The sequence below is a fragment of the Oncorhynchus gorbuscha genome, linkage group LG15 (genome assembly GCF_021184085.1).
Source record: "Oncorhynchus gorbuscha isolate QuinsamMale2020 ecotype Even-year linkage group LG15, OgorEven_v1.0, whole genome shotgun sequence".
Taxonomy (NCBI): domain Eukaryota; kingdom Metazoa; phylum Chordata; class Actinopteri; order Salmoniformes; family Salmonidae; genus Oncorhynchus; species Oncorhynchus gorbuscha.
The window spans coordinates 6821220-6844924 of record NC_060187.1 but is presented as its reverse complement, the minus strand read 5'-3'; the positions used below and the strand labels follow the sequence as shown (position 1 = coordinate 6844924).

General features: G+C 43.2%; 3 protein-coding genes across 12 annotated transcripts in view; 2 read left to right on the top strand and 1 right to left on the bottom strand.

Annotated features, from left to right (window-relative positions):
- The window catches only part of dzip1l (DAZ interacting zinc finger protein 1-like), a 1064069-nt gene that overhangs the window by 111872 nt on the left and 928492 nt on the right, over positions 1-23705 (top strand). The window lies entirely within an intron of this gene.
- On the bottom strand, positions 1207-7470 carry LOC123996551 (volume-regulated anion channel subunit LRRC8B-like). The gene is made up of 5 exons (XM_046299975.1): positions 7416-7470; positions 4829-4975; positions 2737-4686; positions 2223-2312; positions 1207-1685 (listed from the first exon to the last, which is right to left on the bottom strand). Exons 2-5 carry the CDS (start codon positions 4964-4966, stop codon positions 1395-1397), a joined length of 2469 nt encoding a protein of 822 aa, XP_046155931.1. The 5' UTR covers positions 4967-4975; positions 7416-7470; the 3' UTR covers positions 1207-1394.
- LOC123996553 (kynurenine--oxoglutarate transaminase 3-like) lies at positions 9949-23035 on the top strand. 8 transcript variants are annotated; one of them, XM_046299987.1, is made up of 15 exons: positions 9949-10084; positions 13116-13198; positions 13298-13362; positions 13944-14088; positions 14630-14779; positions 15164-15250; positions 15374-15502; positions 16465-16585; positions 16760-16836; positions 17797-17886; positions 18116-18302; positions 19406-19479; positions 20860-20946; positions 21143-21220; positions 22727-23035. In XM_046299987.1, exons 2-14 carry the CDS (start codon positions 13118-13120, stop codon positions 21194-21196), a joined length of 1347 nt encoding a protein of 448 aa, XP_046155943.1. In that variant the 5' UTR covers positions 9949-10084; positions 13116-13117; the 3' UTR covers positions 21197-21220; positions 22727-23035. The 8 variants fall into 8 exon arrangements, with proteins under 8 accessions (XP_046155943.1, XP_046155941.1, XP_046155940.1 ...); XM_046299985.1 differs by lacking the exon at positions 22727-23035 and adding an exon at positions 22517-22711 and having other exon boundaries at positions 21143-21219; XM_046299984.1 differs by lacking the exon at positions 22727-23035 and adding an exon at positions 22513-22711.

The window sequence follows — 23705 nt, the reverse complement described above, 5'->3', positions numbered from 1 at the left end:
TCCTATATTTATAGATATTTTTATTTTTAATCACAGCCCCCGTCCCCGCAGTCCTTTAGCCTACCAAAAGGCAGTCATTGTACATAATAATTTGTTAACTGACTTACCTAGTTAACATGTTTTTTTTATTGTGGATATGGGCTGATAGACTTGCCCAGTCTTTCAAAAACAGTGTCATGGTTAAGTTCACAAAATCACACTTTTATTTGTATGTGGCACGAGTAACACTAAGTGACCACAGTTATGTGACTAGTCTGACCACACAGGCCAAACCACGGCAATCATCATTATAAAAACAAATGGTCGTGTTATATGAAATGCCCAACATGAGCTCAGTATAAAATATAAGTATATATATATATTTTTTATCAAACAGAACTTGTCAGTGGTCCACTGTAAACAGTGACTGTATGTTGTACTTGGCAACAACAGAGTGGATTGGAACATGGGAGTGTTCATTTGGAACCGTCATATTACAATACTGTTATAAAAGTAAGTATTTTCCCGTTTACTAGTACTTAACCTAGTCGATTCGTCCTTTGCTCTTATGAGCCTTCAAACGTATAGACAGTTTTCGTACTCATCACTGCATGGACTTTGATGTCAAGTAGATTGATACATTGCTAGGTTTTCGTTTATAAAGCCCTTTAACAAAAACAATCACTGTACTTAATAACATCATTACTAACCTTTAGACTTATGAGCTACCACCTCCCCCCCCTCTCTCAGTGATGATTAACTCTGGAAATTCCTTTGGTTTCTACTGAGTTTGGTAAATCAGCTTTTAGTTTTCTCGCACCTTATTTGTTGAGCAATCTTCAAAATGTTCTGAAATGTGATGTTTCGGTGCTTCTAAGGTAACTCAGAAAATTGATTGAGGACCTCACTACTGATGAATGTGTTTTATTTTTTGACCGTTTTTCTTTCTGATTGTACTTTGTATTTTATATTTTAATGTGTGTATTTTCTGTAATTTTTGTCATTCAGGGCTCGTCTGTAAAAGAGACCTTAGTCTCAGTATGACTCCCAGATCAAATAAAGGTTAAATAAATATGCCCTGTGGCTAGGCCAGGTAAACCACATATGTAACAGTATAACTTTAGACCATCCCCTTGCCCATACCCGGGCGCGAACCAGGGACCCTCTCCACACATCAACAACAGTCACTCATGAAGCATCGTTACCCATCGCTCCACAAAAGCCGCAGCCCTTGCAGAGCAAGGGGAACTACTACTTCAAGGTCTCGGAGCGAGTGACGTCACCGATTGAAACGCTGTTCAACGCGAACAGAACACCGCTAACTAAGCTAGCCGTTTCACATCCGTTACACACAGGTCTACTAATACACCAGGTTTAAAGCCACTGAGGTAAGAGGTTCACTTGGGATAGCCCCATCACATGGAGTATATCACGCTGCAGGCCGTATCTCCATGTCCTGCTGTATTACAGATAATGGGGTTACAGGTGAGAGCATTTCCCACTCCTTCAGCCTCCATTTTCCCCAGGTACTCCTTATCAGGCCTCTGGAAGCCCTCCTTGACACTGGGGGGCAGAGAGTTGAGCAGCCCCTCCTCTACCAGCAGTCCACTAGGCATCAGGCTGTGGCACTCCTCCAGCTCGGCAGGAAGGCTCTCCAGCTGGTTCCCCCTCAGGTCCAACACCACCAGGTTGGTCAGCTCACCCACCTGCACGGTTGAGATCAATTCCATTTCACTTCAGAAGCCTTTCCCAGAATTGTTTGTGTTATCAAGTCAACTCCTTTTCACTGGAATGAGTGACAAGGTGTTGGCATGATAGCACAAACAGACTTGCACTAAGGCTATTCAATTCAGGAACAACACAATACGATACGATATCCTTTATTGTCCATGTACATGGAAATTCATTTAGTGAAATCAGCATACAAATACACAACAAACAAAACAAAACACTATCATACCTGCAATACGGCAAACCCTGGAATGAAACTAATGAATGTCTACATAATTATTCACAGTCCCTGCCACCTACTGTCCAACCATGTATTGGGCCTAAATCTGTCCTATAGAAAACCCTGGAATGAAACTAATGAATGTCTACATAATTATTCACAGTCCTTGCCACCTACTGTCCAACCATGTATTGGGCCTAAATCTGTCCTATAGAAAACCATTTGAGGAAAATCTGAATTTCAGTTGATTTCCTGAATTGAAATATAATTGACCCCAACTCTGCTCACTCACCTGGTGGGGGAGCACTGACAGGTTGTTGTGACCTAGCAGTAGGGACTGGAGGGTCTTACACTGGAACATCCCTTCTGGGAGATGGTCAATCTGAGGTATAAGATATAAAAACAAATAGATTCTGATTATAAAGTTGTAATTCAGCCTGTCATTCTGATGTCTCTCTCTCTCTGTCTCTCTCTCTCTCTGTCTCTCTCTCTCTCTGTCTCTCTCTCTCTGTCTCTCTCTCTCTCTCTGTCTCTCTCTGTCCCTCTCTCCGTCTCTGTCTCTCTCTCTCAAAGAAAAGGTACCTATATATTACCTTTCTCTCAATACAATGATTTAACACTCAAGTTTTTACACTTGCTTTATAAATCTTTTAGGGTTGTGGGTTAAGTTAACACAATCAAATAGCCTACACAACTCAATGATGTCCACGCGTCTGTATAAAAAGAAAGTCCCCCCCCCCCCAAAAAACTTGATTAATGAATGAACACATTAAATGCGTAATCTTAATCATATATAATATGCATACATTATTGTTAGACACATTGAGGAGCTGCAGTCTCTTCAGTTCCTGTATTTCAATAGGAATGGCAGACAGCTTGTTGTGACTGAGATCTAGCAGATAGAGTCTGCTGCACAGGAACAGCTGCGGTGGCATGCAGCTGATGAGGTTATGACCCAGATGAAGCTGCTCCAGGTTGCCCAGCACGCCGACGTGGACAGGGATGTCAGTGATACTGTTGTACTTCAGCTTCAGGACAGAGAGCTTGGGAAGGTGCTGGAAACTGACGATCTCCTCAATGGTTTTGAGGTTGTTCCCTTTGAGGTCTATTTCTTGCAGGTTCTTCAGGCTGAAGATAGGACTCGGTATCCGCTGGAGATCACAGTTCGGTAGCTCCAAGCAGGTGAGCTGTGACATCATTTTCAGACTCTGCAGGACAGAGAGTTGGGTGCCTTCGTTGTCGACGGAAAGCTTCTGTATCGAGGGTATTGAGTTGGTAATCACTTTCGGCATGGCGGTGATGGTGCACTTGATGAATAACACCTTCAGATTCTTGAGCTTGGGTAGGCTGTTGACGAACGTTGTGTTGTCCTGATTGAACATATTTCCGTACAGATAGAGCTCAGTCAGGTTACGCAAACTGAAAACCCACCAGGGAGCCTGTTCCACCTCTGTGAACTTCATCCTCAGGATCCTCAGGTTCTCAGAGAGAAACCCCAGAGCCATGAGGTCTACGGTGGCAGGAGAATGATCCAGCCAGATCTCTCTCAGGTTCCCCAGCTGCGTAAGCTTCTGCGTGAGCCTAGGATCCGGTATCAGCTGCAGCTTGAGCACCTCTAGCTCCCTGATATCGAACACGGCCTCTGGGATGCCGCTGAGGAGCATGAGATGGAGCTCTATCTGGTCCTGAGCGTTACGCATCACCTTCTGGGTCAGCTTCTCCAAAGGCCACATGTAGTTCAGGTTGAGCTGCCTCAGTTTCTTCTCACTGACCTCTGAGAGGAAGACTGCAAAGCGTTTAGAGAACAGAGGGTTATACTGGTCCAGGAGGTGGAGGATGAAGGCGAAGTCATTCTTGACATCGGGGATGTCGCTAAAGCTGCTCTCCTCCCTCACTGAGTCAAAGGAGTACTCCCTGAGAGAGTTTCTCATCATCCACCAGAAGCTGTAGAAGCAAGTCAAGCTGTAAATGACCATCAGTACTGTGTAAACCAAGGAGAGGAGCCAGAAAATGGTGGCCAGTGAGTGAACACAGTGAAAGGGCTGAAACGGCATCAGCGCCGCTTGGGAATCTACCACACAGTCAACGTCAAACAGGATATGTGAGGCTGCGTAAGGGATATAGGCCAAGGTGAAGAGCAGAAACACAATCTTGGTGACTATCTGCCTCATATACAAGTGATAAATGATGTCTTTGTCCTCCACATGTACTTTCAATTTCTTCACCTTCTCAAAGATAGCTTTGGCCTGCTCACCTTCCTTTTTGTCTAAAACGCTAAGAAACTCTGTCCCCATCGGCCTTCTGCTGCTACAGTCTGATGTTGAAGAGGCCTGGAGAGCAGGACTGCACATGCTCATTGAGGGCTGGGCCCCACCCTGCTCTGCCACTGTCCCGGACAAGGCCCGGGTGGTCCAGGGAGAGTCACAGCATTTGTGTAGAATGGAGACAAAGTGCATGAGTCTGGAGCTGGTGCTAGGGTACTTGAACCACAAGTTACTTATAATCACAAGAGCCAGAGTCTCTAGCATCACCACGTAGGGGAAGAACTTGGCGAACCAGTGGAGTTGTTTTTCGTAGCACACGGCGTCAACGTAAGCATACTGCTGAAGATCTAGCTTGTAAAGGCCCTTGGGGAGGAGAGGGAAGCTGGCTTCAGTAGTGGCATTCCTTAATGCGGTGCCTCTATGGTTAAAAACCACACAGAAGTCATCTGATGTCATCTGACAGGGGACGCAGACGATCTTGCGGAGGGTGACCTGCAGGGCATTTAAACATAAGGAAGCATCAGAAATGTCATAATAACCTGAAACTAAAGCCTTATACGCTGGGAGACAGATGGAATTCCATTGAAAATCGCATTAAAACACAAATGAAAAATGTTCTGTTAAAATTCCTTGCCTGCAGAGTTCCTCCGAGGGTTCCGATTGAGAACATCATGATGGATAGGTAGTGACTGAAGACATCCCACCAGGGCTGGAGAACACGGTACAGGGACTGGCCCTGGGCAAAGTCCTTCAGCTCACCTTCTGAGAGCATCTCAGCTGCCTACATGGGAAAAGACTCACACATAAAGGAAGGGATAATAACCGTGTATTAAAAGCAAAAAAAATAAAAAATGTTTTAAGTGATAAATTAGGCTGGTTAAAAGCCCCAAAACAATAAGGAAACATGAAGACCACAAGGCCTAACCTCCCCTATGCTCTACCAGGGTTTTGTGCAAATAAAACTAATATGAGTTTGAAAACCAGTTTTGAGTTTAAACTCTGAAGAAAGTGTAAGGCAGGGGAGGCTGCCTGTAAAGTTAAGAATACTGGTTTGATTTTCATGAAAAAGTGAGAGCCGATGTACTGTACTTTTGTGTGTTTACTAATCAATAATTGTGTTATTAGCATTTTACCAGTAATGTTGTATTATCAAAATATGTTGAGAAGCTAGCTACAGTAGCTGCCTTAATTAATATGGCCCTCATCTAACGTTACATGACAGCTAGCTAACGTCAGCTAGTTAGCTTAAGTGTAGCTAGCTAGCTAATGATGTTACCTAAACAATACCTGTGACTAGCTAAATAGTAACACACAAAAAACATTGATAAAAACCGTAGCTACTTCTATTGGTATTTTCTCTGAAGAACAATGCGAAACTTTGTGTGAATCTGCTGGCACACTGTTGGTTAGCTAATAACATCAAAGCTATAACGAGAACATATTTGACAATATCGTAACGAGCCTGGGTTTATAAGCGCGGAAATCGACTCTGCTGTTCGAGCATGTTTTTGTGGCTCAGTCGATAGCGCGCCCGACCTCGGGCTCGAAGGTTGACGGTTCGAGACCTGCTCCCTGCTGTTTCACTACGTCTAACTATCTAACAAGCTGGAAGAGAGTAGGAGAAGAAAAAAAAACATGAACTGCCGATGAGTATTATTGACTAAGTGACAGCCCACTGCAAATTGAGGAGATACAGACCCCCCCCAAATCTACAGGATTTTTTTTTTTTGGGGGGGGGGGGCTATAAACTTGTAGGGAGTATTTTGACAACATCAATTTAGGAATATTAAAACACTTCCTGATTTTTAAAACGTTTTTCTCCCTATCATCAGATCCGACTATAAACGGTCAATTACGAATAAGAGTATGGCCAGGTTGGCATACACCTGGTCTTTTTCAAAGGTCAGCCACCTCGACCTAGATGACAGCCTGGACACAAGGGGGTGGACATAATATAGTACATGTAAATCCGACACACTCTTGATGTTATGTTTCGTATGATATGTATTCATTTGTGGAAGTTAATCATCCATTGCGTATGATATGTTACGAATTGCAATTCGTACAATGTTACGAATTTGCAAAACATATTGTTACTAATTCCAATTTGTTGTGGCTAACACTAGCTAGGTGTCTAACATTTGCTAGGCTAGGGGTCAGGGGCAGGGTTAAATTTAAGGGTTAGGAGTTAGGTTAAACATTTATTAAAAGCCAATTTATGCTCGATCTGTCAATGTGGTCAAAGGCTCCATATGACACAATTGCGGAGCCTCCGGAGGGATGCAGAGGACAAATTTAGCTCTGTACCGCATCGCCGCGCGCCTCCCAAATTGTGTAACAACGCAGAGAACTCCGTATAGCCCCCGTTGACATAACTGATGGACGGTAGATGGGGACGGGAGGTCCAGTATAAACACAAACTCACTTCCTTGACAACGTCCTTCACAACATCTCTGCTCAACTGCTCTGTGCTGCTCCGCGAAGCCCAATAAGTATGAATGCCTTGACTTCTGCAGATGCCGTATCACAGACATCAGATTGACCATGCAGCATATTTTAGCTAACATCCCAAGTAGTTACAAAGTAGCTAAAAAAGTAGTAAGTAGTTGCAAAGTTGCCTAAATGCTAAAGTTGTCCATGATGAGATTTGAACAAGGGTCTAGCCAATAAGACCCAGCTGCAACCTAAAAGGCCTTCAGACCTGTAACCCATCCATTTCAACAACATACCTACACGTTTTATGTCATCTAAAGAGAAGACGTGAGTTGTGTAGTTTATGTACTCTCACATGCTGTTTAAATCTTGTAGCGTTGTGCTTCTAGCGAACATGGAAGCTAAAAGACCATTTATGCTTGATCGGCGAATGTGGTCGGAGGCTTCATATGGAGGATGTGACTCTGGAGGGCATGCAGAGGCCAAATCATCTCCGTACCGCATCGCCATGCGCCCCTCAAATGGTTTAACAATGGGGCTCCATATAACTCCGCATTGACATGAATAGTTGAAAGTAGGTGGGGGCGGTACGTCCTGTATTCAAAAACTCACTTTCTTGACAATTTCCTTCACAATAGCTCTGCTCTGTTAAGAGCAAGAACCAACCCTGAGATCGGCAGAAGCTGCATGCAGTAAATGCTGTACAGTCACTTCAGATTACGGAAGACCATATGCAGAGCCTTTAAACATAGGGGTAAAAATGCATATTAGTGTGTGCAATGTCTGACCTTTGCAGGATTAATGTAGGCGGCATGGTCATAACCGATGGCCCTGCAGCATTTACAGTGATACTTCTTGCGCTTGGCGGAGCAACACGGGCCTGTTGAGCAGAGTTGTTATGAAGGTGGTTGTCAAGGGAGTGAGTTTGTGTTTATACAGGACCTCCAGCCCCCCCCCCCAAATGTTTTTAAAAACACCGAAACGCATGCACAGGCATTTATAATATTAAAGGTTGCATTGACAACCAATCATGTCAATGCGGAGCTATACGGTGCCCTCCAAATTCTTATAACATGTTGGGAAGCGCAGTCGGTGGAACTTAATTTGGCCTCTGGATGCCTATGGAGGCACCTAATTGCGTCACACCCCCTGACTACATTTTCTGATCAATTAGACATTCGCTTTTGGACCTATTTGTTAGGTTTGGGAGTTTGATTTGTTATTATTAGCTTGTAACTAACACATATACTTAATACAGTCTTCTGTATTGCTATTTCTAGCCTATGCATTGCTACATGTGCATTTATTTATTGAGTGTTGCCATTGACTGTTATTTAAGCAGTATTTATCACTGTGGGAATTATTTATATAGCATTACATGCACATATATCCTATTCAATTCAATCATACAGTTGAAGTCGGAAGTTTACATACACTTAGGTTGGAGTCATTAAACCTCATTTTTCAACCACTCCATACATTTCTTGTTAACAAACTATAGTTTTGGCAAGTCGGTTAGGACATCTACTTTGTGCATGACACAAGTAATTTTTTCCAACAATTGTTTACTGTCAGATTATTTAACTTATAATTCACTGGATCACAATTCCAGTGGGTCAGAAGTTTACATACCGTGGGGTCCTGAGTGCTTTATGGACCCTCTTTGCCATGCAAATGAACTGAATCTGCAAAAAAAAAACCCATTTCCACTGCATTTCAGCTCTGCCACAAAAGGACCAGTTGACATCATGTCAGTGATTCTCTCTTTAACACAGGTGTGCGTGTTGACGAGGAAAAGTCTGGAGATCACTTTGTCATGCTGATTGAGTTCGAATAACAGACTGGAAGCTTCAAAAGGAGAGTGGTGCTTGGAATCGTTGTTCTTCCTCTGTCATCCATTGGTACCTGCAAGGAAACACGTGCCGTCATCATTGCTTTGCACAAAAAGGGATTCACAGGCAAGGATATTGCTGCCAGTAAGATTGCACCTAAGTCAACCATTTATCGGATCATCAAGAACTTCAAGAAGAGCGGTTCAATTGTTGTGAAGAAGGCTTCAGGGCGCTCAAGAAAGTCCAGCAAGTGCCAGGACGTCTCCTAAAGTTGATTCAGCTGCAGGATCGGGGCACCATCAGTACAGATCTTGCTCAGGAATGGCAGCAGGCAGGTGTAAGAGCATCTGCATGTACAGTGAGGTGAAGACTTTTGGAGAATGGCCTGGTGTCAAGAAGGGCAGCAAAGAAGCCACTTCTCTCTTGGAAAAACATCAGGGACAGACTGATATTCTGCAAACGGTACAGGGATTAGACTGCTGAGGACCTGGGTAAAGTCATTTTCTCTGATGAATCCCCTTTCCGATTGTTTGGGGCATTCGGAAAAAAGCTTGTCTGGAGAAGACAAGGTGAGCGCAACCATTAGTCATGTGTCATGCCAACAGTAAAGCATTCTGAGACCATTCATGTGTGGGGTTGCTTCTCAGTAAAGGGAGTGGGCCCACTCACAATTTTGACTAAAAACACAGCCATGAATAAAGAATGGTACCAACACATCCTCAGAGAGCAACTTCTCCCAACCATCCAGGAACAGTTTGTTGACGAACAATGCCTTTTCCAGCATGATGGAGCACCTTGCCATAAGGCAAAAGTGATAACTAAGTGGCTCGGGGAACAAAACATTGATATTTTGGGTCAGGAATGGCCAGGAAACTCCCCAGACCTTAATCCAGTTGAGAACTTGTGGTCAACACTCAAGAGGCGGGAGGACAAACAAACAAAAAAAAACACAAATTCTGACAAACTCCAAGCATTGATTATGCAAGAATGGGCTGCCATCAGTCAGGATGTGGCCCAGAAGTTAATTGACAGAATGCCAGGGCAGATTGCAGAGGTCTTGAAAAAAACGGGTCAACACTGCAAATATTGACTCTTTGCATCAACTTCATGTAATTGTCTATTAAAGCCTTTGACACTTACGAAATGCTTGTAATTATATGTCAGTATAATTGAGTTGAAAAAATGTATCATTGATGGATTACTGGGGATACCAATATCCCCGTGAGCCTCCCAGGCCCATGTTGTGCATCTAAAAGTTAAAGACATACATTGTGGATGAACAATATTACAATGTATTGTATTGAACACTCTAAGCTCTTTCCACATAATTATTGTCCAAAATGATTTTAGTCTGTTGTTGCTAGCAATATTTAAAAAATAATGTAAAAAAAAAAAAAATCGTCAGCAAGACCCCACTTTGGGAACCCCTATTATACAGTGCAAGTTACATTTCTGTAGTCCTATCCCTTTATATGTAACCGAGTGGTAGGTCTGAATTGGTCTGAAACACAATTTGCTGCATGTACCTTTAATGTGGCTGGAGCTGGAGAGAAGTCGACACACTCATTTTCCCCTTGGAATCCACATTTTCCTCTAATTAAATATCGTAGGTCTATTTTTCAATTGTAAGTATGCTTGCAATGTCCTAAAGTCAGTTTCAAGTTTCAAGTACATGTGTCATTCTATTTAGCTTTGCTCGCTTTTGTTCAGAAATAATTTCAATGACGTGCAGTGAAGTTTCATGACAAAATTCATGAAATATATACCGTTACTGCTATTTGCTGCGGATATTTTGATACATTTGGCTTCCCAATACATATGGGATTCTTATTAATGTTGTACGTTTCGTAATTGAATACTTTGCAATTTAAAACTATTACGTTTTATAACTTTATAAACATTTTAATTTAAACATGTATATCAGACTCTCTGAATCACGAAAGTGTCAATCATTAATGGTGTTCAGTTGTATAACTACGAACCATTCTATTCACTGATTCGATTGGTCAGAGTTGGGGGTGGGGATAATTTGACGTGTAGAATCTTACGACGCAAAACATGAACTAGTTTTGCTTAACGCGTCTCCTCTCTCTATTTGCAAGTAAGTGAACTAGAATTTTCAGCTACATATTTTATGATCCGTGCTATCCGGAATACTTGAAACGTCCGGTTGTATTGGGTTTGGAGCTCTGCAACCAGAGCCCGACGGGCCCCGACATTATACATTGCTTTAGGGCCGGGTAAGGCCTTTTTTAAAACATGATCAATTACTAGGGACCGGCATGGTTTGGGTATCACTAAATTGATCACTACTAATATTTTGAAGCTGAGCCGTTTCCATGTGCTCTACTGCACTGCACAGTTCAGTCATATGACTAAGATCATAACATGGTGTCAGAAGTGCTTTAACCAAATATAAATCAGGAAAAAAGCTACAAAATAAGGAATTTTCCCGCCTCATTTACATTTGTAAATATAATATTTGACCAAGAGAATAATAATGTTAATGAAATAGTTATGATCGGAATGACAAGGATAGGCATAATACCATTTAATATCATCAAAGGTTAACATAGGTAATTCTTGAGATTTTATACACAACCATTCATGAATTTCAATCCATAGTTTACTAGAATGGCAGGATGAAGAAAATAAATGCTCTATAGATTCTGAATCAAAGGACCAAAAAACTCAAGGCATTTTGTCAAAATGGAGTCTTTTGTGCAATAAATCATAAACAGGGTAGAAGGAAGAAAATATTTTAAAATGAGTTTCTTTAACTTTTGAGATAACTGGACAAGTAAGGTAAAAGGTGGTCTCTTTTGACCACAGCATGGGCTGGTCACTTCCATAGCAATATATTGAATTATAATCACCATAAATGGCTTCATTAACTGCCAATCGTATCCACTTATTGTTGCATTTTTTATCGAAAAAGATTCAAGTCATTAATTTAACATAACAAAGTGTTCTTAGTAAATCCAAGTAAAGGAAGTGGAATTGCTTTGCAAACCTTCATATATTCTCTCGAGTAATATTAACCTGAAATTTACCAATGAACTCATCAAACGACAAAAACTCAGTGTTGTCGACCAAATCACATACAAAATGAATACCCTTGTCAAACCAAAGGCCTTTGAAAATCGATTTCCTATTCATTTTAATAACTCTATTATTCCAAATCAATGTGTTGTGGGGGTAAAAATTGTGTTTGTATATCATTTTCCAGAAGAAGAAATAGCTGGGGAAACTTAGACAATTTCACAGTTAATTTTGGAGGGTCAAAATCACATTTCATTAGGAATTCAAACATCTTCCATTATCCCACTGTATTCTAAACCAATTGCATATGGTTATAGGGACTCCTTCCTTTAATGGGACGGCAGGGTAGCCTAGTGGTTAGAGTGTTGGACTAGCAACCGGAAGGTTGCAAGTTCAGAACTCCCGAGCTGGCAAGTCTGTTGTTCTGCCCCTGAGCAGGCAATTAACCCGCTGTCATTGAAAATAAGAATTTGTTCTTAACTGACTTTCCTATTTAAATAAAGGTAAAATAAAATGAAGCCTGATTTGAGTTTCACTGATTATATCATCAAGGCCTTTTCTCAGCCTATTGGCATAGACATGGGCTAGTAAGTCAGTGGTCAACAACGTTGTCCAGGTAAAGAGAGTCCTTCTTTGGTTTGGGTATAAGAACTATTAGTCCCTGTCTCAAAGAAGGAGGTAAGATAGCATTAGCAATACCCTCTTTGTAGACCGAAAGCAATAACTCTAATATCAGATCCAAAATGTCGATAGAATTCAGGAGTCAGGCCATCCGGTCCGGGTCATTGACCTATAGGCATGTGTTTAATGGCTTGGTCCAGCTCAGTAATATCTATTTCAGAATCACAGAGTTTCTTAAACCTTTCTTCTATAGGCTTAACTGAATCAGAAAAGGAATCCAAGTCGCCTTCTGAAATATGAGATTGATATAATGAACTGTAGAAAGAGTGTATTTTCTTATTAATCACCTCATCAGTTATAGTTGAATTTACGTGAAGGCATGTAATACTATTCCTAGTCTGCCTACTCTTCTCCAAATTAAAGAAATAAGATGTTTGGTTTTTTTTCTTCACCTTTTCCAATCCATTTGTCCTTTGAATGGATGAAGGCACCCTGCACCTTATCGTTATCTATCTCGTCTAGTTCACATTGGCATTTAGCGAGCTCAGCTTTTTCATCTTCATTTAAATCACGTTTATTGCTCAGCCTGTTAATATCAACAATAATATCCATCTGCTCGGAGAATCTTTCCCGAGCTAGCATTTTACCAGCAGTGATGGCAAGACATCGAATTCTGAATTTAATCATTTCCCATTTGTTAGTAGAAGAAAGAGCAGAATCGAGACAGGTCTCTGCTAATCAGAGTTACCATGTCCGGGAATTGGACCAGTTTGAAAACTATGTCGCAGGTGAAAATGGATTGGTCACACATTGCAGGTTTTTGGGCTACTTCTAAGTTGCACCACAGCTGCCATGCTGTGCAATCATTCAGTTCTAGTCATTGTCTTGTGTTGTTTATGGCAGAAATATAGTTCACTTTTGGGATCATCTGTCTTTGTATTGCAGTGTTGATCTGTCAAATTAAAAATGATTTTGATCTGCACTGTTTTGTAGATATGAACATTACACGTCGAACCCTCAGCTCTGCATGCCGCTTGATTAACATCAACTGTATCAGAAACATCTCCTACTCACAGGTGAGTGTTACCACATGTTTATATCATTGTTATAGCCTAATGTAATGTTGTGGGTAGATGTTCTTGCTTATTCCTGGCATCTCTATTTCTTTGTCTCAGTGTGTTATGACATCATCAAGGCATACAAACTCCAAAAGGATTGAGGGACTGGACAAGAATGTTTGGTAAGTCCGTTGCCAGGTTACCAAGACCTGTACGTTGGTCCCACTAACGAAACCAGGGTAGCATCTGGCGGGAATGAGTCTCGAACTCTGCGAACCACTTTGCCTTGTGGTGTGCAAGTCAGCGGTTCATTGGACGGTGTATACCATGTGTATGCCGTACATACGACTAATAAAACTGGAAAGGAACTTTAAACTCCAATAATGTCCCACCTTGCATTTACATTTACATTTAAGTCATTTAGCAGACGCTCTTATCCAGAGCGACTTACAAATTGGTGCATTCACCTTATGACATCCAGTGGAACAGTCACTTTACAATAGTGCATCTAAATCTTAAGGGGGGGGGGGTGAGAGGGATTACTTATCCTATCCTAGGTATTCCTTAAAGAGGTGGGGTTTCAGGTGTCTCCGGAAGGTGGTGATTGACTCCGCTGTCCTGGCGTCGTGAGGGAGTTTGTTCCACCATTGGAACAAACTCGATCTTCCCCCCTTGAGGGGGGAAGATCGTAACGTGCTTTAAAAAACATTCCTTCATTTCATGAATTAAAGGCACAGTAACTAACTGTCCGTGTTGGTGTCAGGGTGGCCTTCACCTCGGTGGCAGCAGACCCCACCATAGTGAACCTGGGCCAGGGCTACCCTGACATTCCTCCCCCAGCCTACGTCAAGGAGGCTCTGGCTAACGCTGCTGCAGTGGACAAGCTCAACCAGTACACAAGAGGCTTTGTAAGTCTAATAACAGAGTACCTTGTCTATTGAAATGGGATATTTTAGGCCTACACTTAGTGCATCAACCCATAGTCATTAGCACCGGTAGGCATATTGACTGTTTAATGATGTACCATACCAGCCTGCCAACCTGCCAACCTGCCAGCCAGCCTGCAATTGTATAGATTGACTTGTGTGTAAGTTCTAGATCATTGTGAGCTAAACTGGTCAACTGTGGTCATGTGTTGTATAACAGGGTGGTGGTCACTTTACAGTACAGTACACAGCAAGCTCTGTTAGTTAAATAAAAGATTTGGTATTAGATTGCCCCCAGTCATGTAATAATAATATATGCCATTTAGCAGACGCTTTTATCCAAAGCGACTTACAGTCATGTGTGCATACATTCTACGTATGGGTGGTCCCGGGGATCGAACCCACTACCCTGGCGTTACAAGCGCCATGCTCTACCAACTGAGCTACAGAAGGACCACATGTGTACGTGTACACGATCTTGTATAGCTTCTCTGACACTAGCACTTTGTTTGGTCTCTTACAGGGCCACCCGTCTCTGGTGAAGGCTCTTTCTCAGGTGTATGGGAAAGTGTATGGACACCAGATTGATCCTTTCAAGGAGATACTGGTCACAGTAGGTGGCTATGGATCCTTGTTCAGTACCATGCAGGCACTGGTGGAAGTGGGAGATGAGGTGAGGGGTTATTCTTTGTTTTAAACCTACTGACTAATATCTAGCCTGATACCAGAACTGTTTGTGTTGTATTGCCAACTCCTATGGTCGTAACAAACAGATTTGGGACCAGGCTAGGAGGACATGTCACCCTTTCTGAAGCATTTTCACATTTTGATAATGTTTCATAAATGTTACACCTGTATCTGTAATCTCTCCTCTCCCTCTCCCTCTCCCACTCCTCTCCTCTCCTCTCCTCTCCTCCTCTCCTCTCCTCTCCTCTCTCCTCTCTCCTCTCCTCTCCTCTCCTCTCCTCTCCTCTCTCCCTCTCCTCTCCTCTCCCTCTCCCTCTCCTCTCCTCTCCTCTCCCTCTCCCTCTCCCTCTCCCTCTTCCTGTTCCTCTAGGTTATAATTATCGAACCCTTCTTTGATTGCTATGTGCCCATGGTTCGAATGGCAGGGGCAACACCTGTCTTGATACCATTACGACTTGTAAGTCTACTACTATTCAAACATATTATAGTCTGAGGTTTTGAGTAATTGTGGGAAACATACATATTGCAGAATGACATGCAGTGTTTGACTTCTCTCTTGTCTTCCTCACGGACACCTCAGAGATCCAATAAGGAGACCAGTAGTGTTTCCAGTGCTGACTGGGTCCTGGATCCAGAGGAACTAGCCAGTAAATTCACCTCAAAGACCAAGGCCATCATTATTAACACTCCTAACAACCCCATTGGGAAGGTAAGTGTGGCAGCAGGTAGCCCAGTGGTTAGAGCAGGTAGCCTAGTGGTTAGAGCAGGTAGCCTAGTGGTTAGAGCAGGTAGCCTAGTGGTTAGTGCAGGTAGCCTAGTGGTTAGAGCAGGTAGCCTAGTGGCTAGAGCAGGTATCCTAGTGGTTAGAGCAGGTAGCCTAGTGGCTAGAGCAGGTATCCTAGTGGTTAGAGCAGGTAGCCTAGTGGTTAGAGCAGGTATCCTAGTGGTTAGAGCAGGTAGCCTAGTGGTTAGAGCAGGTAGCCTAGTGGTTAGAGCAGGTAGCCTAGTGGTTAGAGCAGGTAGCCTAGTGGTTAGAGCTTTGGGTCAGTAACTGAAAGGTTGCTGGATCGAATCCCCGAGCTGACAGGGTAAAAATCTGTCGTTCTGCCCCTGAGCAAGGCAGTTAACCCACTGTTCCCCGGGCGTCCGTGTAGCGTTCGTCGTTAGAATGAGACCAGGGTGCAGCGTGATAAGCGTACATTCTTTTATTTAAATGTTCCACCAAGAAATAAAAAAAACAATACAACGAATGAAACGCTTCGTCGTGCAAACTACATGCACTCAAACAAAGACAAGATCCCACACTGAAGGAGGGAAAAAGGGCTGCCTAAGTATGATCCCCAATCGGAGACAACGAAAGACAGCTGCCTCTGATTGGGAACCACACCCGGCCAAACACAAAGAAATAGAGAACATAGAATGCCCACCCCAAATCACACCCTGACCCAACCAAATAAAGCGGCTCTCAGGGCGTGACAGTCCGAGAAACATTTTCCAATTTATTCCACCGTCTGAACTATGTCCTGTTGGCGAGGTCTCCCTTGTGAATAAGTTATTCTGGTCTAAATGGTTCACCCTGGTTAACTAAACAAAGACTTAAATACATCCCTACCCTGTCCCTATCACACTGACTTGTGAGTTTCTGTGTTTAATCCATGTCCCATATTCCAGATATTCACCAAGGGTGAGCTTCAGACTATCTCCGACCTCTGCATCAAACACGATACTCTGTGCATCAGTGATGAGGTGTATGAATGGCTCATCTACAAGGGACACCAACACATCAAAATAGGTACTGTACTTACATCGTTTTTAGGCTGTGAACACAATTCCTCACATCATATAAGGAAACAGCTGTGTTTTGTGTTTAGTTCATTGTAGTTTGTAGTTTCATTCCGTTTAGTTCAGTTTAATAGTTTGTTTACCTAGGTTACGGTTTCCTCAACCCTCTGTTTTGTTTTGCTAGCCACTCTTCCTGGCATGTGGGACAGAACGATCACCATCAGCAGTGCAGGGAAGACCTTTAGTGTGACGGGCTGGAAGGTAAGGGCTGGGATTTCTGTTACCATGGGAAACCTCTGTCATGACTTTTAGAGATGAGGGATTTCTGTTACCATGGGAAACCTCTGTCATGACTTTTAGAGATGAGGGATTTCTGTTACCATGGGAAACCTCTGTCATGACTTTTAGAGATGAGGGATTTCTGTTACCATGGGAAACCTCTGTCATGACTTTTACAGATGAGGGATTTCTGTTACCACGGGAAACCTCTGTCATGACTTTTACAGATGAGGGATTTTTGTTACCACGGGAAACCTCTGTCATGACTTTTACAGATGAGGGATTTCTGTTACCACGGGAAACCTCTGTCATGACTTTTACAGATGAGGGATTTCTGTTACCACGGGAAACCTCTGTCATGACTTTTAGAGATGAGGGATTTCTGTTACCACGGGAAACCTCTGTCATGACTTTTAGAGATGAGGGATTTCTGTTACCACGGGAAACCTCTGTCATGACTTTTAGAGATGAGGGATTTCTGTTACCACGGGAAACCTCTGTCATGACTTTTAGAGATGAGGGATTTCTGTTACCACGGGAAACCTCTGTCATGACTTTTAGAGATGACGGATTTCTGTTACCACGGGAAACCTCTGTCATGACTTTTAGAGATGAGGGATTTCTGTTACCATGGGAAACCTCTGTCATGACTTTTAGAGATGAGGGATTTCTGTTACCATGGGAAACCTCTGTCATGACTTTTAGAGATGAGGGATTTCTGTTACCATGGGAAACCTCTGTCATGACTTTTAGAGATGAGGGATTTCTGTTACCATGGGAAACCTCTGTCATGACTTTTAGAGTATTATTTGTGTGTATCCCGTTTGTTGTATTACGTGTGTGTGTGTGTGTGTGTGTGTGTGTGTGTGTCCGTGTGTTTGATCACGTGAAGTTGAGTTGAAATGGTTGTGTATATTCTAACCAGTAGTCTTTGTTGTGCAGCTTGGCTGGTCTATAGGGCCAGAACACTTGATAAAGCACCTCCAGACTGTTATGCAGAACACCTTGTACACCTGTCCAACACCGCTACAGGTAAGGCCTGCTCATCATTCTAGAAACACGTATTCTGTTGAAGTGTTACGAAATCAAATGAGTGGGAATTCAAATACTGTTGTAAAACACAAACCCCTCGTCAAAACAACGCATTTTGCCTTGTTGTGAGAGAATGGAAACCCGAAGAACATTTCTATTCCCTATATAACACACTACTTTTGACCAGGGAATAATGCATGTGTATCAAGACTATGATCTGTTTCTGCAGGAGGCTGTGGCCCAGGGCCTGCTGAGGGACTATGAGCTGATGGGTCAACCTGAGTGTTACTTCTCCTCTCTGGCCGTGGAGCTGGAGGGGAAGAGGGACCGCATGGCTGCTATCCTACAGGACGTTGGCATGTCTCCTATCATACCCGAGGGAGGGTACTTCATGTGCGTGGACGTCACACCTCTTAGTAAGATACACTTTTATGAAAATAGTACGTTTTTACTTGGTTGTTGTGTAGATGTGATTTTAACAATGTGGTAAAGATGACATAAGATCTTCCATTTGCTGTCATGTCCAAGGACATTAGGAAATAAAGATAAATTGGGCCAGGCTAACGCTAAGCTGGGTCAGGCTAACTCTAAGCTGGGTCAGGCTAACGCTAAACTGGGTCAGGCTAACTCTAAACTGGGTCAGGCTAACTCTAAACTGGGTCAGGCTAACTCTAAACTGGGTCAGGCTAACTCTAAACTGGACCAGGGTAACGCTAAGCTAGGCCAGACTAGCGCAAAACTGAGCCAGGCTAACTCTAAACTTGGCCAGGCTAACTCTAAACTGGGCCAGGCTAACTCTAAACTGGGCTAGGTTAACTCTAAACTGGGTCAGGCTAACGCTAAGCTGGGTCAGGCTAACTCTAAACTGGGTCAGGCTAACTCTAAACTGGACCAGGGTAACGCTAAGCTAGGCCAGACTAGCGCAAAACTGAGCCAGGCTAACTCTAAACTTGGCCAGGCTAACTCTAAACTGGGCCAGGCTAACTCTAAACTGGGCCAGGCTAACTCTAAACTGGGCCAGGCTAACTCTAAACTGGGCCAGGATAACTCTAAACTGGGCCAGGCTAACTCTAAACTGGGCCAGACTAGCGCAAAACTGAGCCAAGCTAACTCTAAACTGGGCCAGGCTAACTCTAAGATGGGCCAGACTAGCGCAAAACTGAGCCAAGCTAACTCTAAACTGGGCCAGGCTAACTCTAAACTGGGCCAGGCTAACTCTAAACTGGGCCAGGCTAACGCTAAACTGGGCCAGGCTAACTCTAAACTGGACCAGGCTAACTCTAAACTGGGCCAGGCTAACGCTAAACTGGGCCAGGCTAACTCTAAACTGGGCCAGGCTAACACTAAACTGGGCCAGGCTAACTCTAAACTGGACCAGGCTACCAAACAGGCTTGGGATGATCAGAAGTGGAGAGGTCCTGTCTCTGTTTTATTTAACAGACCAAACATAAAGAGTTACAAGGACCCTTCATTACTAACTGGCTATAGTTTGACCCTACTATATTTTTCATGGTTATAGATGAGGACTTGTCTCATATGGGGAATGATGAGCCTTACGACTACAAGTTTGTCAAGTGGATGATTAAGGAGAAGGTAAGAAAAAACCAACAGCTTGATGCCACATCTTATCTGCGTTTCAAATGGCACACTATTCCCTTTATTTAACTGGGCAAGTCAGTTAAGAACCAATTCTTATTTACAATGACGGCCTACCACGGGCCAAACCCGGACGACGCTGGGCCAATTGTGCACTGCCCTATGGGACTCCCAATCACGGCCGGTTGTGATACAGCCTGAAATCGAACCAGGGTCTGTAGTGACTCCTCTATGCACTGAGATGCAGTGCCTTAGACCTCTGCGCCACTTGGGAGCCCGTATATTGCACCTCCTTTGGCCAGTCGAAAGTAGTGCACTACAATAGGGAATAGGGTGCCATAGGGTCCTGGTCTAAAGTAGTGCACTACAATAGGGAATAGGGTGCCATAGGGTCCTGGTCTAAAGTAGTGCACTACAATAGGGAATAGGGTGCCATAGGGTCCTGGTCTAAAGTAGTGCACTACAATAGGGAATAGGGTGCCATAGGGTCCTGGTCTAAAGTAGTGCACTTACAATAGGGAATAGGGTGCCATAGGGTCCTGGTCTAAAGTAGTGCACTTACAATAGGGAATAGGGTGCCATAGGGTCCTGGTCTAAAGTAGTGCACTACAATAGGAAATAGGGTGCCATAGGGTCCTGGTCTAAAGTAGTGCACTACAATAGGGAATAGGGTGCCATAGGGTCCTGGTCTAAAGTAGTGCACTACAATAGGGAATAGGGTGCCATAGGGTCCTGGTCTAAAGTAGTGCACTACAATAGGGAATAGGGTGCCATAGGGTCCTGGTCTAAAGTAGTGCACTACAATAGGGAATAGGGTGCCATAGGGTCCTGGTCTAAAGTAGTGCACTACAATAGGGAATAGGGTGCCATAGGGTCCTGGTCTAAAGTAGTGCACTTACAATAGGGAATAGGGTGCCATAGGGTCCTGGTCTAAAGTAGTGCACTACAATAGGGAATAGGGTGCCATAGGGTCCTGGTCTAAAGTAGTGCACTACAATAGGGAATAGGATGCCATAGGGTCCTGGTCTAAAGTAGTGCACTACAATAGGGAATAGGGTGCCATAGGGTCCTGGTCTAAAGTAGTGCACTACAATAGGGAATAGGGTGCCATAGGGTCCTGGTCTAAAGTAGTGCACTACAATAGGGAATAGGGTGCCAATTTGGGACAGCTCTGTGGTAACAGTAGTTTTAGGGAACATTTTAACATGAAATATTACTATCACACTATGAATGCAGAGTAATTGCTGTATGTTAACATTGTAGGTGGTATAAAAGGCTTGTTGAATGAAGCACTAGTTCACATGAGGATAATTACTATCACCAAGTTGAACTCTCCAGAGTGTGTTGTTGAGTGTTGTTGTCGTGGTTTTGTCGTAGAAACTGGCAGCCATTCCGGTCACAGCGTTCTGTGGTGATGCTTCCAAGAAGCAGTTTGAGAAATACATTCGTCTATGCTTCATCAAGGTAAACATGTGTTCTCTCATTCAGAAAAAAAACCCAGACTTTCTCACAGGCCAGTTCATTAGACATAAAAAGTGGACCGTGTTAAAATATATATATATATATATTTTTAAAGATGTATTCTTTCGGTTTGCTTTAACGTGATCAATGTGAATATTGAAGAACGTATCTCATCACCTGTCTCTGTGTGTCTCTGTAGCAAGACAGCACTCTGGATGCAGCCGAGGCTATTCTCAAGAACTGGAACAAGTAAAATAAGTCCTGTCTGGATGGAAGGGTTTGTCTCAAGACCCTCTGTTTTTACTGTGACACCCCTATAACACGTTACTTTGTAGGACAGGTATGGAACGGTTTGTAGGACAGGTATGGGACTGTTTGTAATACAGGTATGGAACTGTTTGTAGGACAGGTATGGAACTGTTTGTAGGACAGGTATGGGACTGTTTGTAGGACAGGTATGGGACTGTTTGTAGGACAGGTATGGGACTGTTTGTAGGACAGGTATGGGACTGTTTGTAGGACAGGTATGGAACTGTTTGTAGGACAGGTATGGGACTGTTTGTAGGACAGGTATGGAACTGTTTGTAGGACAGGTATGGGACTGTTTGTAGGACAGGTATGGGACTGTTTGTAGGACAGGTATGGGACTGTTTGTAGGACAGGTATGGGACTGTTTGTAGGACAGGTATGGAACTGTTTGTAGGACAGGTATGGAACTGTTTGCCCTGTTTATATTTGTAGACATTTTCATGTTTTTATGTAGTTTTATTAATTCATTTTTTATTGCCTTTTTTGTTTGAGTTTTTATCTCATTTGATTGGATTTTATATGAACACATGGAATGGATTAACTTCCAGGTTTGTATTTCCTCTTTGTGACATAAGCACTCGTTGAGTGGCACTCGTCATCCTGTCAACATCGTTTTTCTGTACCCTTCATATGATGGGATGGAACAGTTTTGATCCTGTGCAGCCCTCCTGGTTTGGTGTTGTATTTCATCTGTGAATAAAATCTAACTTTTTAAAATGATCAGGATTTCAGTCAGCTCTAACCTACATGGGTAGCTAAAACGGACTGTGGTTCTGTGTATGATGAGACTGTTCGTAAAATAACTTTGTCACATTTATGTATTGGTAAAACAAGGATAGTACACCAGAGGAGGCTGGTGGGAGGAGTTATAGGTACATGATCTGATAGGATACGCCTACTGTAGAGGCATTGTATACCAAGTGGAAATAAGCAGGGAGTATTTATGCCTACGCTGTGTGTACTTTGCACTAGCAATCCTAGCTTTCAGTAGAACCTTGTCTGCCTGATGATGTCCAACCAGTGGACTATGGGCACATACAGTATCCTCCTACACCTTTTATAACAGAGGCCAGGTGTGTTTTATAAAGACTGATCATACTTCACCTCTAGCTTGGTTTTATAGACCGTTCATACTTCATTCAATATATACCTTAGAAAAATCTTGGACTTATTGTAGTGGACCCAAATGTGATCATGCTACCATTATCATGATTTTTCATTCATGCAAATATTTACAGCCAGCCAGACTCTTTCCTGAAGCACCGCCAGCCAGACTCTTTCCTGAAGGACCGCCAGCCAGACTCTTTCCTGAAGGACCGCCAGCCAGACTCTTTCCTGAAGGACCGCCAGCCAGACTCTTTCCTGAAGGACCGCCAGCCAGACTCTTTCCTGAAGGACCGCCAGCCAGACTCTTTCCTGAAGGACCGCCAGCCAGACTCTTTCCTGAAGGACCGCCAGCCACTCTTTCCTAAAGGACCGCCAGCCAGACTCTTTCCTGAAGGACCGCCAGCCAGACTCTTTCCTGAAGGACCGCCAGCCAGACTCTTTCCTGAAGGACCGCCAGCCAGACTCTTTCCTGAAGGACCGCCAGCCAGACACTGTTTTTTTTATCATGCTTAAAACCTTCAGTAGACAACAAATTCTCATATATCACTTAGTAAAGGGGGCAGGAAAAAGATGGAGTTTCCTATCAAACCCAATGTTGTAAAATAATCCTGGAATGATATCGCCACTGCTCTACCTCTACTTGTATGCATTTAATTAAACAGTATTGGGAATATCACCCTCCTTTATCAGCAGTAGGTTTATACAGTGTCAGCATGGCTGGTTCCTACGCTGTCAAACTACACACACACCCTGTTTCAGACCAGACACGCAGGCTGGGGCACGGTACAGCCTCTTCCATGTGCAGCCCTGGACCGTGGGAGAGGGATCCGGTTACTCAAGTCAGACTCATCTGAGTCAGAGTAGCACGCACACACGGTCTGAAAACGTGACTTGAGGCTGGTTTGTCAGGTTTCACTAGAGGTACCAGTTTATCATCTACGAGTGTTTCAATTCAGGATGAAGTGCCAGTCAAAAGTTTAGACACACCTACTCATTCAAGGGTTTTTCTTCATAATTTACCATTTTTACATTGTAGAAGAACAGTGAGAAAAACTATGGAATCATGTAGTAACCAAAATGTGTTAATCTAAATACATTTTATTTGAGATTCTTCAAAGTAGTCACCCTTTGCCTTTGACAGCTTTGCGCACTCTTGGCATTCTCTCAACCAGCTTCATGAGGTAGTCACCTGGAATGCATTTCAATTAACAGGTGTGCCTTGTTAAAAGTTAATTTGAGCCAATCAGTTTTGTTATGACAAGGTAGGGGTGGTATACAGAAGATGGCCCTATTTGGTAAAAGACCAAGTCCATATTATGGCAAGAACAGCTCAAATAAGCAGAGAG